Consider the following 20,440-nt stretch of genomic DNA (forward strand, 5'->3'; position numbering starts at 1 on the left):
CACTTCCGAATTGGAGTTATTTGCCCTTTAAGATAACCATTCATTTTTCGTTTTTATGAAACGTCAATATATACAAGTGTATATCATTTCCGAGAAAAGCAAAGTTTGATTTAAAGCTCTATTACAAAAACGAAAGGTGATGTGCCTCATAAGTCACTTTCTAATAGAGTCGAAACCCGTTGGCTCGATATTTCACTTCTAGCCTCTCGAATATCGAGCCAAGCGGGAATACTTACTGAATGTTTGTTTTTGTGTACTTGGAACATGTTTAATATATCTAAGTATCGATATGTTTTGTGAAATGTAACCAGATTTGAATAATATTATAAACACCGCACGTTGGGGAACAGGTTACTAATGTTGTTAGAGCTTGTGTCCAACCCATTTGTTTTTTGTATACTCTATATCACTGTTGTAAATACCGACGATGTTGAAAGAAAAAAATGCAATAAAATATGTTTAAATCAAACCCCTCGTAAAACTCTTGAACACGAAGCTTCGTGTTCCTTTGTGCATTGCGATAGTGAGAAAAATTCCTGGGTTTAATCTTAATACCATTACACTGACTTGGTTCGAGACTATGTACTTCTGGGCTTAAAGCTGCACTCTCACAGATATACCATTTTGATAACTTTTTTATTTTTTTGTCATGGAAAGAACATTTTTTTGCGTATATATCTGCAAACCAATGATATAAGATTGCTGATAAAAAAATCAGATCGTAGATTTTCATATTTCCGTTTAAAAGTTAATGTTTTATGGGTTAAACCGTTACTAACAGTTTAAGAAAAATGCATAAAAAATCAATTTTTGAACTTGAATATAAAAATCTGCGATCTAATTTAATAATTAATAATGTCAGCAGTCTTATATAACTGGTTTCCATGGATTTACGCAAAAATTGGCTCGTTCCAAAACAAAAAATAAAAAAGTCGTCAAAACGTTCAATATGTGAGATGCACTAGCTTTAGTTATGATTGTAAACAAGTCACGTAGCGTGTAACTTAGCCTAGCCGCGACTAAGGCAGTAATAAATGATGGCATTTACTTGATTGGTATATTACCAAGAACTGAGAACATTGGCAATACCATAGATATGTAACTATCTAGTTGGGAGTATTAATTTAGTAATTACATGTGCATTACTGCTGTTGTCAATTAGTTAAACAAAGCGGAATTTTGCACCGAAGGGAAGTCATTCTGTACCGCCTAAATCGAAGCTTCATTCAGTCTGCTTCAACTATTTCTTCATTCGGAACTCCTCGGCCATTTTTATCGAAAACAACCTCGGATGTATTTCGACGGTTTACATACTCAGACATCGGTATGTTTAAGTCCGATGCAAGTAGATCGCGTTAATTTAGCACTTAAACTTAATAACTTTACTCTTGCAAATCTTAATTATGTTTGAAATAATACACTTCACTGGCAATCAATTTAAATTTATATCAATAAATATAAGCTTAAACACTACATTTCATTAATGATATAATAAATGAATTTTAAAAAATATCGAACTACTTCTACTGGTGTACCGGCAAACCTCCGAGGCTGTTTTCGATAATAAAAAAATGGCCGGGGAGTTCCGAAGGCTATCTTTTGCGAGTGTGATTTAAAGCTACGTTTTAATTGGTCTGTTAAAATAAACGGTACATGTATGTATAATTTGCGAGCTTAAGAGCCCGCCGCTTCAGAAGTTAGATCCACGTGCTTAAAAAACCATCTCAAAAGCGCTGACAGTATCTTTGATGTGTGGAGTCGATTGACATGCCATATACAGTTTGTGTATATCACGTGATAAATTGCGTCACAAATGCTACATAGGAAGGCAATATTTTGATTTGAAAATAGACTTTAAACAAAGATAACTGCACTATTTCTTCACCATTTTAAATGAAACATAGCGCAGTCTACGCTGCTTACGGAGCCCCACCTTCGGTCTTTTACCTGAATTTGATCGAGAGTTTAGTTTCTTAAGACACTTCGACAAACCTTTTCACAATACGGCCGTCTGACGGAGCACTGTCAAAACATTATTTTTGAAACAGGTTTGTCGACGTGTTTGATGAAACTAATGTCCTCATCAAATTTTGGTAATAAAACAAATGCGGGGCTCTTTAAGCGGCATAGACTGTCCTTTGTTTCATTTAAAATGGTGTTGTAAATGAAAAGTTATCTTTGATTTAAGTCTTCATTTTAAGCAAATTTTTGCCTTCCGACGTAGCATGTATGACGTCATTTATCACGTGGTATACACACACTGCAAAAATGTTGATTCGAAATTTATTTGGTGTTTGTTGGCGGAGCAAAGTCCACGACCGTTTAATGCTTTTAAGCCTTGTTATGCTAAGGTTATTTGCTTACAGTAAGATGTGCAAATTTGCGCAGTAATAATACTATGTTATTTACAGATATGTGCGTATTGAGCCTTGAGAATTGGAGACAAATTGCCAGGGGCACATCTTTGATATGGGGAATAAAATTGACAACACAGTCAACTGGTTTGTGGTCTTCAAGCCGGACAAGTGGGTTTCCTACGGGTACTCCGGTTTCCCCCACAACACAAGACTACACTCTCGCGTAAAATCGTGCCAACAAGAGTGATTAATATAATGTTGTTATAACTCGTTTCACAATCGTTGTAAAATAAATAAGTTTAAACTAACTGACCGATATGCTAAAAGTGTGTCCTAGGATGTTAAAAGAGTAACACTATACAGTCAAACTCCGTTGGCTAGAACTCGCTTGGCTCGAATTCCTCGTTGGCTCGAACTGGATATAAAGGACCAATTTCTTTATATACTGAAGGTAAACAATCCAGCATGGCTCGAATTTTACGAGGCTCGAGGCATTTTTGCTTGGCCCTTCGAGGTCGAGTTAACGGGGTTTGACTCCGCTAAAAACGTCACTTGTATATCTTGTTTGAGCGACATTATACGTGAAAATCAACGCAGCAACGTTAATAACGGTCATTACCGACCCCGTAACGTATATATCGCGTCGACAACCTGTTTACATGTATAAATGTTTTATTTATTTATCGGAATCGGAAAATAGACGCCATTTTGGTAAGATATAAATTTGGTGACCCAATATGGAAAAGTATAGGGTCACCGCGTGACCAGTCCTGGACCAATGGCGTTGCGTCGTTTATGTTGGAGGCGTGATATAGTTTTATATTACGATGAAAAAAAACATAACAGGAAATCATAAACTGTTAGGGATTTTAAGTAAAAAATAATAATACGTTCATTTTGTTCCAAGACGTTCCGAAGCATTACTTGTACGGTTACGTGTACGCGTGGACTTCTTTTCGTACACTACGTCATCCAGGAAAGTGTACATTGTACACGTAAAATAACATGAAGGATAGCGGGAGGAAAAAAACGTTCACCTGTACGTGTAGCTTCCTGTACGTGTAGATTCCTGTACGTGTAGCTTCCTGTACGTGTAGTTGCCTCTTTGTTTAGCTTCTTGTACGTGTAGCTACCTGTACGTATAGCTTCCGGTACGTGTAGCTGCCTATACGTGTAGCTGTCTATACGTGTAGCTTTATGTACCTGTAGCTGCCTATACGTGTAGCTTCCTTTAGATGTAGCTTCTTGTACGTGTAGCTTTTTGTGCGTATAGCTTCTTGTGCGTGTAGCTGAAAGTACATGTAGCTGAAAGAACGTTAAGCGTCCTGTAGGTTAAGTTTCCTGTACGTGTAGCTTCCTGTGCGTGTAGCTTCCTGTACGTGTAGCTACCTGTACGTTAAGCTTCCTGTACGTGTAGCTTCCTGTACGTGTAGCTTCCTGTACGTGAAGCTGCCTGTTCGTATAGCTTCTTGTACGTGTAGCTACCTGTACGTGTAGCTGCCTGTATGTATAGTTGCCTGTATGTGTAGCTTCCAGTACATGAAGTTGCCTTTACGTGTAGCTACCTGTACGTGTAGCTGCCTGAACGTGTAGCTTACTGTACGTGTAGCTTCCTGTACGTGTAGCTTACTGTACGTGTAGCTTCCTGTACGTGTAGCTTACTGTATGTGTAGCTGCCTGTACGTGTAGCTTCCTGTGCGTGTAGCTTACTGTATGTGTAGCTGCATGTACGTGTAGCTGCCTGTACGTGTAGCTTCCTGTATGTGTAGCTTCCTGTACGTGTAGCTTCCTGTATGTGTAGCTGCCTGTACGTGTAGCTTTCTGTACGTGTAGCTTCCTGTATGTGTAGCTGCCTGTATGTGTAGCTGCCTGTACGTGTAGTTTTCTGAACAAATTTCGCAAATGAGTTTTAAACTCAACAGCAACGTTTACATGTATGTGTAGAAATGCATGCAAGTACAAGACCTTCTGTATTAATAATCAGTGAACGTGTTCTTCTCTCCTAATCAACGACCACAAAACGTCTTTAGTCAAGTATAACAGCATGACAGTATCGCAGCATAACATCAACAAGTTTAAAGACACATAACAAGTACACGTAATCTTTGTATTTCGTAATTTCTGTATTCATTATTGAAGTTATACGTTTCATCTCCAATTAACCGGCCTCAAAACGTACCTAGGCAAGTATTACAGTATCACAATATCACAATATCACAGTATCGCATCTGATTTGATTTGTTTCTGCAATTTCGGTATCAAAGTGTAAAATAATCAGAATATAAGTGTTTATAGATTTTTGGTGCCAACACATGAGCGTTTACGTTTTCGTCTCTTCTAGCATCATCGACAACCACGGTCTTTTCTTCCGTTACACTTCACTTCCGTACACACATAGACATAGTGCAGTACTTATGTACCAGTCAATTGTAACCACGCCCACCCAGGTCCGGGAAATAGCGGGGACTTTGACTTTCGGTCCAGCCAAGCCCGGGTAAAATCCCCACCCTGCGGAGACGGCCTGCTAGTAAAATCCCCGCCAAATGCCCCCGCATCCCAGGGATCCTAGGTAATGCCCATTCCCCGCTATTTTGGGTGCAAAGACAAAAACCAAACGCATTCACCCAGCACTGCCGGGTCACCTGGAAGGTAAAAACGCGGTCCATTTGCCCGGCTATCCCCGGTATACCCCCGGACCTGGGGGGTGGGGGGGGGCGGCGTGGCACTCGGGCAAACCCATTCGGCGAATGCTTCGAAAAGAGTGTTAGACCTATAAGTTTTTTTGGAGAATAGTGCGCAGTCAGTATGTTACCCTGGCAAGAGCTACCCTGGTTCATTTACGTGCATACGTGACCCCAATTTAACGTCAATCCCGGAAGTCGATAATATTGTTTTAGTGGCGCGGTTGGGGGATCGAACCTGCGAATTGACAGTCAATTTACCACTAGACCACGGATCCGCCACAGGCGTGGGTATGCGACGATGCTCTTCTTTATATAGTTAACGGCCACGAAATATATAAAGTAAGGCCAAAATAGATTAATTGTTAGGTCTCAATCCAAAATGTTGAATAAATGGGGTCGGGGTTGAAATTTAATTTTGTAATTTATAATTCTATAGATGACTGTTCAACCGTTGAAAATTTGTTCATGCTCTTTTTTATTGCAAAAGAGACAGTGACCATGAGTTTCTAGACGAATCACGAACAAGATCGTAGCAAGTGTCCTGTTTTACATGTGAATGTTATACATCGACACTATAGGTATGATTAAATGATGTTCCGGACAGTATCGAACTGATACGCAAATAAAGACCCGAGTTCAACATTTTAATTGGGGTCAATAAAAATTTAGGGGCGGTGGGAAAAAGAGGGGGTGGGCGGGGGTAAAAATCTAGCAAGTAATCTATAGTCGCCTTAAGTATCACTGTATCACCGATCGTTTATCCCGAACAGGAGGAGCACGCGCCAGGAAATGAGATCATTCTCGTCTGCATCATGCAGCATTCGTCTGGAAGCTCATTTCAAAAAATCATAATAATATGGCGCAATCCATAAATTCAGTTGTATAAACTCCCCCGCGTGAATCTCAATGATAAAAAGCGCTTGTTCAAAGGGTTGCGGATTATTTATTAGAAATGAAGATGAATCGGTCTGCACCAATCGTCTTAAGAGGTTGTTATTGTTGGTTGGTTAGCTTGGATTGCAAATACTGTATGAAGTTGGTTGAACATACACCAATCGGCATTTAGATGTAGGTACAAAAGACATTGGCGACGTCCTGTGTGTATGTTTCGAGCAGCGTTCATATCGTTCAGGGCATTCCTCACATTCGCGACATTCATAACATTCACAACATGAGCGACATTTCCAATATTTCCGACATTCGCGATACTCCACCAACCTTCACAATATTCTCGGCATTCACGATACTCTCCCGACCTTTACAATATCCCGACAGTCACGGCTTTCGCGACATTCATAATATTCCCGGCATTCATAATATTCCCGACATACGCTACATTCATAATATTCCTGACATTCGTTACATTCATAATATTCCCGAAATTCATTATATTTTCGACATTCGTGACATTCATTATATTCCCGACATTCGCGACATTCATTACATCCGGACAGTCTGGACATTCATAATATTCCCGACATTCGCGACATTCATAATATTCCCGACAATCGTGACATTCATAATATTCCCGACATTCGCGGCATTCATAATATTTCCGACATTCGTGACATTCATAATATTACATCGTTGGCGACATTCATGAGAATAGCAACATTTGCTAAGATCAGAATATTGCATAAAGCTTTAAATTCGAATGTTTAGATTGCCGTATGTTCAACTTCATAGAGCTCAGTCTTTTAAGTGGCGAACATTTAAAATGTAAAAAAAGTAAAATGAAAATAAATGCGCTTGTGAATTATAAGCATTATGTTATTTGACGAAGTCATGATTCTTAATTTTATCAAAAGTATTCAAGATATATAATATATTAGAACTCATAATAATATGGCACAATCCATAAATTAAGTTGTATGTACTCCATCGCTCAATGGTAAACAACGCTTGTTCAAATGGTTGGGGATTATTTACCAGAAACGAAAAAGAATCGGTTTGCACTAATCGTCTGAAGAGGTTGTTATTGTCGGCTGGTTAGCTGGGCTTGCATTTACGTCATGAACGGGTCTGTAAAGTTGGCTGAACATACAACAGTCAACATTTAAACCTGCCCTCTCACAGATAGACAGTTTTTACCTTCTTTTTTGTCTCATAAACAGCTGATTTGGGCATCTCAAAATCAAGCGGCTTTATCAGCTAGTCATGACCAACCTGTCTATAAAGCTTGAGAACACTGGGCCCAAGCGTTCTTCAGATATTGATCGGACACCGTGGGGTCGGACGGATTAACATACAGACGATCAGATAACTATATGCTATCAATTATTAACAAACATGGCACAAATCCGTAAGTAAAGTCTAAATTTAACACTAACATCGTCACTATGAACTTTACATATCACGTGACTTTCTTCATGCCAAGCATGCCATATTGCTTTATTATACAAACAAGGGAGATTACTGCGTAGGAGGTTTACAAACAAAGGATATTATAATAGTACCGTGTAACCTTCATCTATTTGGGCGGAAGTTGGTATCAATCGGAACACCTCGGCCTGTATCTATCTCAAAGCTTGCCGGAGATGGCCGAGTTGTTATGATTGAGTTGGTATTTAAAACCAAAACTTTCAAAATGATAAGCAGGGCTATTATAATTTAAGGTTTTATTATTAATTAAAGTGTTATTTTTTTAAAACATACTAAACTTCATATTCTATCATGCAACGTGGAAAATATTGAAAGCATTGTTCTGCAATTTATGAACTAGTCCCTTAGTTCGAATATTTCTAAAGTAATATTAAATATAATCGGCGACTAAAGAAGGGCGTCGGCTAATAATTTTCAATTTTTAACTAAGAAGTTATTCGTTTAAAAAACAAATGAAAAAAAAAAGAATCATACTAACACTGTTATTTTCATAAAATATTTCAATTTAAACCTAAATTATTTTAATTGAAGAAAAGGGAGGTAATAAGACAATTATATGGCCATGATTATTGCCTAATTGGGTTACGTACAGTTTCTACATTGTATCATTCATACTGATATATGTAATGAATTGTCATTGGATTTTCAACTTTATCCATTTATTAAAAATCAGATTATTTTCAATATACAAAACATCCTCCGAAACTTATATTTTGAGCTTTGATGAATCGGGTTTAACGGTTCGTAAACAAAGCTATAAAAAAACGTAGCCTATGTGTTTGGGGACTATAAGTATCTTTCATGTGTTTCCTGTACATTCGGGTCGGAATTTTTATCCGGGCCGGAAAAACATGATTGTTATTTTTTCTTGCATATCTAAAAACGCACTTTTGTTCATTTCACCAAAAAGCGTGTGCGAAGTTGTTTACTGACGTCATTAAAGCGCAGTAATTTTAAATCACTATAGTTCCTCTCGCGTTTTTACGTTTATTTATTTTCAATTTTAATTAAAATTCTTGCATACTTATATATTTGATTGCGCTTTATTGAAGTGGCATAATATACTTGTCATAAAACATACAAGAAAAGAAATAACAAGAGGCGCGTTGTTGCGCGTGACTCATCTTATATGGGGGTGTAAGACGGGGTTTTCCAGCACTGGTCACATAACCGGAAACACACGTCCGGTATGCAAGAAAAGTTATTCAATGCCCATTATACATGTACAAAGGTTTGTATTAACGGTATGATGTATATGTTGTTGTTTTTTGTATTTTGATATTTCTTTTTTATTTAACATTTGTTCATAAAGGTTGTTGTTGTTGTTGCTGTTGATTTTATCAAACATATTTTATAGTATTATTTTACAATAATAATGTTGGCTTGTCCATTATGATCACGTGACCCTCCATGGTACAACATTGAAACCTATTCCAAACTGACGTTCCACGCGACGTCAATAAATTTGATCTTACATTAAAAACACCTTAAAGCTGCACTCTCACAGATTGACCGTTTTTCCAACTTTTTTATTTTTTGTCTTGGAATCAGCAATTTTTTGCGTAATTATCTGCAAACAAGTAATGAAATACTGTTCACAAAAGATCAGATCGCAGATTTTCATATTTCCATTCCAAATTTTATGTTTTGTGGCTTAAACCGTTACTAACAGTTTGAGGAAAATGCATAAAACATCAATTTTGGAGAGGAAATATGAACATCTGCGATCTGATCTTTTGTCATCAGTCTTTTTTCACTGGTTTTCAGATATTTACGCAAAAAAACTGCTCGTTCCAAGACAAAAAATAAAAAAAAGTTGTCAAAACGTTCAATCTGTGATAGTGCAGCTTTAAGCCTTGGCAGACACCCTTTAAAGGTTGTTTCGATGGTTTAAGTTTCTTATTTTGCTCGCATTGTACTCATGTTTGTAAACAAAAGGTTGTGCATGATTGTCAAATTGATGGTTTGTGAGATATTGCTGATTGTAGAGTGGGAATAAGAGGATAAAGAACATGTAACCTTTCATAATACTATGGTGGTTGATTTCTGCCATTCCGGATTTTTCGCGAAAATGAGTGTAGAGCGATAATGCGAAATAATCATAAGGCGAAAATATGAGAAAAACGCCAGTTAGTGGGCGAAAATGCGCCAAATGGCTTGGTGAAAAATACGCCGAAAGGAGGTGTAAAAATGCGCCAAGTGGCATGGTGAAAATGCTCTAATTGGCGTGATGAAAATGCGCCAAGTGTAATGGTCAAAATGCGCTAATTGGCGTGATAAAAATGCGCCAAGTGGCTGAGTGAAAATGCGCCAAGTGACTCGGTGAAAATGCGCCATGTGGCATGGTGGAAATGCGCAAAGTTGCAGGGTAAAAATGTGTCAAGTGGCAGGGCGAAAACGCGCAAAGTGGCAGGGTGGACCAATGCACCATTTGTCAGTGGTGGGGTGAAAATATGCCAAGTTGGGTTGTGAAAATGTGACAAATGGCGGAGTGAAAATGCGCTGAGTGGTGGGGTGAAAATGTGCCAAGTTGGGTTGTGAAAATGTGCCAAATGGTGGGGTAAAAATGCGCCATTTGGCGGGGTAAAAATGCGCCAAATGACGGATAGAAAATGCACCATTTGGCAGGTTTAAAATGCGTCAAGTGGTGGGTTTAAAATGCGCCAACTGGAGGGGTATAAATGCGCCAAGTAGTAGGGTGAAAAAGCGTCAAATGGAATAGTGAACATGCGCTAAGTGGATGGTGAAAATGTGCCAAGTTGGGTTGTTAAAATGTGCCAAATGCCGGGGAAAAAATGTGCCAAGTAGCGGGTTGAAAATGCGCCAAATGGCTGGTTGAAAATACAAGTGGATGGTTTGAAAATGCGCCAAGTGGCGGGTTGAAAATGGAGATTGCTCCATGTGGTTTGGTGAAAATGTGCCAGATCGCAGAGTGAAAATGCGTCAAGTGCCGGTTTGAAAATGCGCAAAATTGCGAGGTGGAAATTCGCCAATTAGAATTAATTAAAAAGAGAAATAAATATCCGGCACTTTTTCACATGTTTGCCCTTTCGCTGCGAATATACGAAATGACAGAAATCAGCCACCATATACTACTGCCAGGCAATCAGTTATGAATGCATAATCCATTATGCAATACACAAGAATTGCATTTCACTCACTTATCCATATAGAAGCGCCGGCTAATGTTAACTTATATTACCAAAGTTCATAAAATAAAGCATTATATGTAATTGTAGACACTTTAGGCATCAGACAATATATCCTATGCGGGATTTGCAGGCCGCTAGAATTGAGCTCTATATAGATCATAGTTTCCAGAAAACAATTGTTTTTGCATATCTCTGAATGCTTTTTCAATATATCACCATCTGGGAATCCCACTCGGGGTGTTGTTGTTTTCAGGGATGTACCAGTCCAGTATCATTGTTGTTCGTGTGAATGTTTCCAGGGGATTAGTGGCTGATAAAGTCATTATCTTTAGTGTCGGATATTACGTTGAAACTTGATGATAAAATCTTGGATTAAGAGAGATATGAATATGCACGACAGGATGCTTGCATCAATGTAACTGCTCAACCCGCAAACTGATTCTTAATATTTTCGGAATGAGTTTCTAACTGATACATTAAGAATACTTACCTGTAAATTGAAATAAAAACCTTGAATACGAATAGAGAAATACCATTGTATAAAAGACATTCTAGGTAAAGTAAGCGAATTAATGATAGGTTTTCAAGCATTTTAAAACGCAATAAATTGTACATTTGCAATTCATTGTAGAAAGTGTGACAGATGTGTGAGTGATAATTAGGTATCAGTATATGCAAGTGTGAATGATCACACACTTATGAGGAAGTGTGACTTAAGTCAGTTACGGTAAGGAATAAGTGAATAAGTGTGAGTTATCTTACACACACATACATGAGGAAGTGTGACATATGAAAGTAACGTCCAGGAATCGGTTCTTATGTGAGAGTTATCACACACACATATGAGGAAGTGTGACATATAAGGGTTACGACTAGAAATAAGTTAAAAAGTGTAAGTTTTCACACACGCATATATATGAGGAAGTGTGATATGTGCGGAAATTAGGTGTGATTTATACACACACATACGAGGAAGTGTGATATATGTAAGTTACGACTAGAATTCAGTACACATTAGTGTGAGTAATCACACGCACACAGATACATGAAGAAATGTGACATATAAGAGTTACGACTAGAAATAAGTAAATAATTGTGAGTAATCAAACAAACACATAAATGAGAAAGTGTGACATATGTGAGTTACGACTAGGACTAAGTACATTAGTGTGAGTGAGCACACTCGGTGTTTAAGGCGTTGGTGTGACATGTAAGTTCCGGTTCCTGGCGGCCTGGGCCAACTGATGGGTGTCCAACACCACAGGTCAAAGGTCATTCTATTCCGGAACATGGAAAGTGGGGTAAGCTAGGATTAAATTATTATCAGAAAACGGAGTTCAGAAGAGGACTTCATCCCACTGGATGTCAGTTGTCAGTAAATGTATATATTCTTTTGTCAAGGAATAACAACTACTGTATACTTGAATCCTTCATGCTTGAAAATTAATTGGTATCAAAAAGTGTCATACATTCCGGTCAAGTTTGATAAAAATGTGTTGAAAAATTGCATTGTTCCGTGCCACTTTCCGGAGTGCTTCCGCTGCTCGTAGTAAACATTTTTACACTGTTCTACGTTGCAACTAGTTTTGGTAATGATCTTTGCCTGATTGTTAAGATTATCATGATGGCACTACTGAAGCGTTTTATGAGGATGATAATGAATAGATTTGTTGTTGTTGTTGCTGCTGCTGCTGTTGTTGTTGATGCTGCTGTTGTTGCTGCTGCTGTTGTTATTGTTGTTGTTGTTGTTGTTGTTGTTTTTGTTGTTGTTTTTCATGAGTCCTTAGCAATTTGTTAATGTTCAGTCTATTTGAAATATTGTTTTACTTATTATTTCGAAACTTAATCAGAGTGTTCATCTTCAGAACATATACGATACGCTTAGAAATTTAGCATATATTCCAGGAAACAAAGGAATTTAAAACGTACCATTTTCGTGGTCCAATTTATAGCATACTTGTTTGTTTTTTCAATTAGATTGTAGGAAATTCGGGCGGGAAACTGAGTCTTGTCTCCGATTGACCATTCGTCTACAGGGTGTCCAAGCATAATTAGGATTAACAAAGTCAAAACAAAAGTAAAATCTATTTGCTTTTTAAGAGTATAAAATAATTAAGCTACGCGCTTGATTCATAAATGTATAGGATATGTTAGAAATAGCAGTCATACATTTTACTGGAACGCGTTTCGATGCATTACGATCGTGCACGTTTTACGGATCGAAATGCAAAGTATTCTCAGACCTGAATCAGATTTTGGCCTTCTTACAGCAAACAGTGTATTGCAGAGTGTGTTCTGATATAAAATTGGCGGTTGTGGGTGGGGGAATTTCCTGCATTACGTCTCGCTTAATTACCCTTAATTGTACGGCAGTTCCGAATTTTCCAGCCTCTTGTGTGTTTCTTCTTGAATGTTCTTGAATTTCTGGGTTTATACGTTTTGCTGTATTCGATAATCGTAAGAGTATTACTCTTTAAATAATTGTACACCAAAGAATATTGTATATAAAGAAACAGGCAATCAAGTCTTAAGATCACCACCGGAAATGTAAAAGTCTTAAGATCACCACCGGAAATGTAATAGTCATAAGATCACCACCGAACATGAAATAGTCTTAAGATCACCACCGGAAATATAAAAGTCTTCAGATCACCACCGGAAATGTAATAGTCATAAGACCACCACCGGTCATGAAATAGTCTTAAGATCACCACCGGAAATGTAATAGTCTTAAGAGTCTTAAGATCACCACCGGAAATGTAATAGTCTAAAGAGTCTTAAGATCACCACCGGAAATGTAATAGTCTTAAGATCACCACCGGATATGTAATAGCCTTAAGATCACCACCGGATATGTAATAGTTTTAAGATCACCACCGGATATGTAATAGTCTTAAGATCACCACCGGATATGTAATAGTCTAAAGATCACCACCGGACATGTAATAGTCTTAAGATCACCACCGGATATGTAATAGTTTTAAGATCACCACCGGATATGTAATAGTCTTAAGATCACCACCGGATATGTAATAGTCTTAAGATCACCACCGGATATGTAATAGTCTTAAGATCACCACCGGACATGTAATAGTTTTAAGATCACCACCGGATATGTAATAGTCTTAAGATCACCACCGGATATGTAATAGTCTTAAGATCACCACCGGAAATGTAATAGTCTTAAGATCACCACCGGATATGTAATAGTCTTAAGATCACCACCGGATATGTAATAGTCTAAAGATCACCACCGGATATGTAATAGTTTTAAGATCACCACCGGATATGTAATAGTCTTAAGATCATCACCGGATATGTAATAGTCTTAAGATCACCACCGGAAATGTAATAGTCTTAAGATCACCACCGGATATGTAATAGTCTTAAGATCACCACCGGACATGTAATAGATTTAAGATCACCACCGGATATGTTATAGTTTTAAGATCACCATCGGATATGTAATAGTCTTAAGATCAACAGCGGACATGTTATAGTCTTAAGATCATCACCGGATATGTAATAGTCTTAAGATCACCACCGGACATGTAATAGTTTTAAGATCACCACCGGACATGTAATAGTCTTAAGATCACCATCGGATATGTAATAGTCTTAAGATCACCACCGGACATGTAATAGTTTTAAGATCACCACCGGACATGTAATAGTCTTAAGATCACCACCGGATTTGTAATAGTCTTAAGATCACCACCGGACATGTAATAGTCTTAAGATCACCACCGGACATGTAATAGTTTTAAGATCACCACCGGACATGTAATAGTCTTAAGATCACCACCGGACATGTAATAGATTTAAGATCACCACCGGACATGTAATAGTCTTAAGATCATCACCGGATATGTAATAGATTTAAGATCACCACCGGACATGTAATAGTCTTAAGATCACCACCGGACATGTAATAAATTTAAGATCACCACCGGATATGTAATTGTTTTAAGATCACCACCGGACATGTAATAGTCTTAAGATCACCACCGGACATGTAATAGTCTTAAGATCACCACCGGACATGTAATAGATTTAAGATCACCACCGGACATGTAATAGTCTTAAGATCACCACCGGACATGTAATAGTTTTAAGATCACCACCGGACATGTAATAGTCTTAAGATCACCACCGGACATGTAATAGATTTAAGATCACCACCGGATATGTAATAGTCTTAAGATCATCACCGGATATGTAATAGTTTTAAGATCACCACCGGATATGTAATAGTCTTAAGATCACCACCGGACATGTAATAGTTTTAAGATCACCACCGGATATGTAATAGTCTTAAGATCACCACCGGACATGTAATAGTCTTAAGATCACCACCGGACATGTAATAGTTTTAAGATCACCACCGGACATGTAATAGTCTTAAGATCACCACCGGATATGTAATAATCTTAAGATCACCACCGGATATGTAATTGTTTTAAGATCACCACCGGACATGTAATAGTTTTAAGATCACCACCGGACATGTAATAGTCTTAAGATCACCACCGGACATGTAATAGTCTTAAGATCACCACCGGATATGTAATAGTTTTAAGATTACCACCGGACATGTAATAGTTTTAAGATCACCACCGGACATGTAATAGTCTTAAGATCACCACCGGACATGTAATAGTCTTAAGATCACCACCGGACATGTAATAGTTTTAAGATCACCACCGGACATGTAATAGTCTTAAGATCATCACCGGATATGTAATAGTCTTAAGATCACCACCGGACATGTAATAGTTTTAAGATCACCACCGGACATGTAATAGTTTTAAGATCACCACCGGATATGTAATAGTCTTAAGATCATCACCGGATATGTAATAGTCTTAAGATCACCACCGGAAATGTAATAGTCTTAAGATCACCACCGGATATGTAATAGTCTTAAGATCACCACCGGACACGTAACAGTCTTAAGATCACCATCGGATATTTAATAGTCTTAAGAGTCTTAAGATCACCACCGGATATGTAATAGTCTTAAGATCACCACCGGATATGTAATAGTCTTAAGATCACCACCGGATATGTAATTGTCTTAAGATCACCACCAGATATGTAATAGTCTAAAGATCACCACCGGATATGTAATAGTTTTAAGATCACCACCGGATATTTAATAGTCTTAAGAGTCTTAAGATCACCACCGGATATGTAATAGTCTTAAGATCACCACCGGATATGTAATAGTCTTAAGATCACCACCGGATATGTAATAGTCTTAAGATCACCACCGGATATGTAATAGTCTTAAGATCACCACCGGATATGTAATAGTCTAAAGATCACCACCGGATATGTAATAGTCTAAAGATCACCACCGGACATGTAATAGTCTTAAGATCACCACCGGATATGTAATAGTCTTAAGATCACCACCGGATATGTAATAGTCTTAAGATCACCACCGGACATGTAATAGTCTTAAGATCACCACCGGATATGTAATAATCTTAAGATCACCACCGGATATGTAATAGTTTTAAGATCACCACCGGACATGTAATAGTTTTAAGATCACCACCGGACATGTAATAGTTTTAAGATCACCACCGGACATGTTATAGTTTTAAGATCAACAGCGGACATGTTATAGTTTTAAGATCAACAGCGGACATGTTATAGTTTTAAGATCACCACCGGACATGTTATAGTTTTAAGATCAACAGCGGACATGTTATAGTTTTAAGATCAACAGCGGACATGTTATAGTTTTAAGATTACCACCGGACATGTTATAGTTTTAAGATCACCACCGGACATATTATAGTTTTCAGATCAACAACGGACATGTTATAGTTTTAAGATCACCACCGGATATGTAATAGTCTTAAGATCACCACCGGACATATTATAGTTTTCAGATCAACAACGGACATGTTATAGTTTTAAGATTACCACCGGACATGTTATAGTTTTAAGATCACCACCGGATATGTAATAGTTTTAAGATCACCACCGGACATGTAATAGTCTTAAGATCACCACCGGACATGTTATAGTTTTAAGATCAACAGCGGACATGTTATAGTCTTCAGATCAACACCGGATATGTAATAGTCTTAAGATCACCACCTGGCATGTCATAGTCCAAAGATCACCACCGGAAAGGTAATAGTTTTAAAATCACCACCTGACATGTAATAGTCCAAAGATCACCACCGGACATGTATTACATCTTAAGACCACCAATGGACATGTAATACCTCATAAGATCACCACCGGACATGTTTTACCTTTATAGGTTACCATTGCACATGTAATACCTCTTAAGATCACCACCAGACTTGTTATACCTCTAAAGGTCACCGACGGATATGTCACACGTGAATATCATAAACGGACATGGAATACCTTGTAGGATCAACAACGGACATGGAATACATTACAATAACAACGAACATGTCATACCTCTTGAAATCACCACCGGACATGTAATACCTCTTGAAATCACCAACGGACATGCAATACCTCTTAAAATCACCAACTGACAGGTAATACCTCTTAAAATCACCAACGGACATACAATACCTCTTAAAATCACCACCGTACATAAAATACCTCTTAAAATCACCAACGGACAGGCAATGCATCACCAACGGACATGCAATACCTCTTAAAATCACCAACGGACATACAATACCTCTTAAAATCACCAACGGACAGGTAATACCTCTTAAAATCACCAACGGACATGCAATACCTCTTAAAATCACCAACGGACATGCAATACCTCTTAAAATCACCAACGGACATGCAATACCTCTTAAAATCACCAACGGACAGGTAATACCTCTTAAAATCACCAACGGACATACAATACCTGTTAAAATCACCAACGGACAGGCAATGCATCACCAACGGACATGCAATACCTCTTAAAATCACCAACGGACATGCAATACCTCTTAAAATCACCAACGGACAGGTAATACCTCTTAAAATCACCACCGGACATGTAATACCTGTTAAAATCACCAACGGACAGGCAATGCATCACCAACGGACATGCAATACCTCTTAAAATCACCAACGGACATGCAATACCTCTTAAAATCATCAACGGACTGGTAATACCTCTTAAAATCACCAACGGACATACAATACCTCTTAAAATCACCACCGGACATGTAATACCTCTTAAAATCACCAACGGACAGGCAATACCTCTTAAAATCACCACCGGACATGTAATACTTGTTAAAATCACCAACGGACAGGCAATGCATCACCAACGGACATACAATACCTCTTAAAATCACCACCGGACATGTAATACTTGTTAAAATCACCAACGGACAGGCAATGCATCACCAACGGACAGGCAATACCTCTTAAAATCACCAACGGACATGCAATACCTCTTAAAATCATCAACGGACTGGTAATACCTCTTAAAATCACCAACGGACATACAATACCTCTTAAAATCACCACCGGACATGTAATACCTCTTAAAATCACCAACGGACAGGCAATGCATCACCAACGGACAGGCAATACCTCTTAAAATCACCAACGGACATGCAATACCTCTTAAAATCACCAACGGACATGCAATACCTCCGGTTTAATGATATATCACATGTTTTGAAATCTATGGATTTTTAACCACCGTTTTCATGATTGTATTCAAAAGTTAGTTGAACCAAATTTAGGAGAGTATATAAGTACTTATAAAAGACAAACAAAAATATTATATACTGATCGACCATAGACTTTTTAAAAAAAAAATCCTAAAAAAAATCATGTTTTGGGTAACATACGTTGCCATCTTAAAGGGACTAGACACCATATGTCCCCAAAGTTGTCAATTAAAGTATTTCCCCAAATCAGGCCGATAATTATCAATACGAGCTAGCATGATGTCGATAATACATCATTTTACGAGATATAAAAGAATATTTTGTCGCTGTCTCAGCTGCCTTCATCCGTTTAAAAATAGCGCATAATAGTTTCTTAGTGTAAAGTGTCTATATGAAGCATGTGAAAGTCACGTGATTAATATATACATATATACGGACGCTATTTATTTATTTTTTAATTTTCTGGGATGTTCGTCGTAAACAAACCCAGTAAATTTAGACTTGTAGCAATACACAAAAGTTTTGACAATTTTTTTTTTTGATGGTATCATCTGGTGTCTAGTCCCTTTAACATTGAATGACAATTCACAAAATCATTATATACCAAAATTAGCCAATGATGCATTTGTGGTAATTTGACATTTTGTGTTGCGCACGAGTTAGGCATATAGTAGAGGTTTTTTGAAATGATATTAATACCACTCGCCTGATGTGGGTTCCCTGGTGGATTATGAATATCCGAAGTTATGGATCCAATGTAGATCAATGTAATTGGTTGTTCTATCTAATCATTCACCGATCATGTTCTTTGGGACCGTATTCAATAACCACTTGAGTCTGGGTTTCAGACTCAGAAAATTGAATTTTTTAATGTTTTAGAATATCTTTAAAAGAACAAATTTTGGCCAAAAATTGAGTGCCGGGTTAAAGAGAAGATTATTTGTAAAAACATGCATCATTTTTTTTACTTTTTTTGTTTCTATAATTGCATTTTTACAACAAAATTAAAATTAAGCTTTTTGAGTCTTAGACTATACGGGCCCTTGTGTTTTAATAAACACAGTTTATTCAACTGGGTAAAAGGCAAGACATTAAAATAGAAAATTTATTCCTACTTATAAATTTGATATATACTATAGTATGCCGTATATATATACCACAATATGTCGTATCTATACCATAGATTGCCACACCTATACCATATTATGCCGTGTCTATACCGTGCCTATACCACAGTTTGCAGTGTCTATACCATAGTATGCCGTGTCTATACCACAGTAAGTCGTGTTTATACCATAGTATGCCGTGTCTATACCATAGTATGCCGTGTCTATACCACAGTAAGTCGTGTTTATATCATAGTATGCCGTGTCTATACCACAGTAAGTCGTGTTTATATCATAGTATGCCGTGTCTTTACCACAGTATGTCGTGTCTATACCATAGTATGCCGTATCTATACCGTAGTTTTCCGTATCTATATCATAGCATTGGTGTTGATGTAAAATTATTTTCCTCGATTAGGTGTTGCAGGTACCCCAATTTGACAGAATATAAAAACTACAGCAACCATATCTGCTTCACATTTTAATACTGGGAGTTAGCACGAACGGCTTAGTACGGGGGTGCACTCTGAACCCCCCTCCCAATTCGCTCCCTAGCATTGCATAACTGATTTTTTATGACAATCAGGTAGAAAGGATATGTATATAATACACAAAATTACTCCATTTCAGACTGTAACCCGAAATGTGTTGGGGGAAGATCCCCAATCCTTATATCACGTTTATGCCTATTATGTGTTTGGGAGGCGCACTTTGGGTTGCAGCTAAATCCACCCACCCACCCACCCACCCCCTTCAAAAGCGACATACCGTGCACTTAAGGAGCCTTCCAACCTAGTAAACATTTTAACACGTATATTCAGCTTCCGGTTTGAATGAAATGGGCGTGTTGCGACACGAGTAAGTCAAATCCTTTCATATTTAAATATCATTTTCTTAGTGTTTTTGTGGTTTCCCTCATAGAGAGAAATTGACCATAACCCAACCCACATGGATGAATTCATTCGTTATGTACGGGTCTCTGAAATCTTAACCATTGGCTACTTTAAGGGCTCAGTATTATATGGTATAGTGTTCCAAATCGTTTTCAACTGCTATGGTGTAGAGCTGATCAATGAAAAGCTTCATAAACCAATTGAGATGTATTAGTTTTCTTTTTGTGGTCTTTAAATTATT

At 37.7% G+C, this 20,440-nt stretch overlaps 1 protein-coding gene across 2 annotated transcripts in view; it reads left to right on the forward strand.

Moving 5' to 3' along the window:
• The window catches only part of LOC128229645 (potassium voltage-gated channel protein Shaw-like), a 40,591-nt gene that overhangs the window by 3,177 nt on the left and 16,974 nt on the right, over positions 1 to 20,440 (forward strand). Inside the window, exon 1 of one of the 2 annotated variants that reach the window (XM_052941415.1) lies at positions 10,853 to 11,876. The exons of the other annotated variant lie outside the window; for it this stretch is intronic. Within the exon in view, the coding sequence (XP_052797375.1) occupies positions 11,820 to 11,876 (57 nt within the window). The 5' untranslated portion in view covers positions 10,853 to 11,819. Of the gene's footprint in view, positions 1 to 10,852; positions 11,877 to 20,440 lie in introns of those variants that run through there. 2 annotated transcript variants of the gene reach the window in all.

The sequence above is a fragment of the Mya arenaria genome, chromosome 4, assembly GCF_026914265.1.
Source record: "Mya arenaria isolate MELC-2E11 chromosome 4, ASM2691426v1".
NCBI classification, from domain to species: Eukaryota; Metazoa; Mollusca; class Bivalvia; order Myida; family Myidae; genus Mya; species Mya arenaria.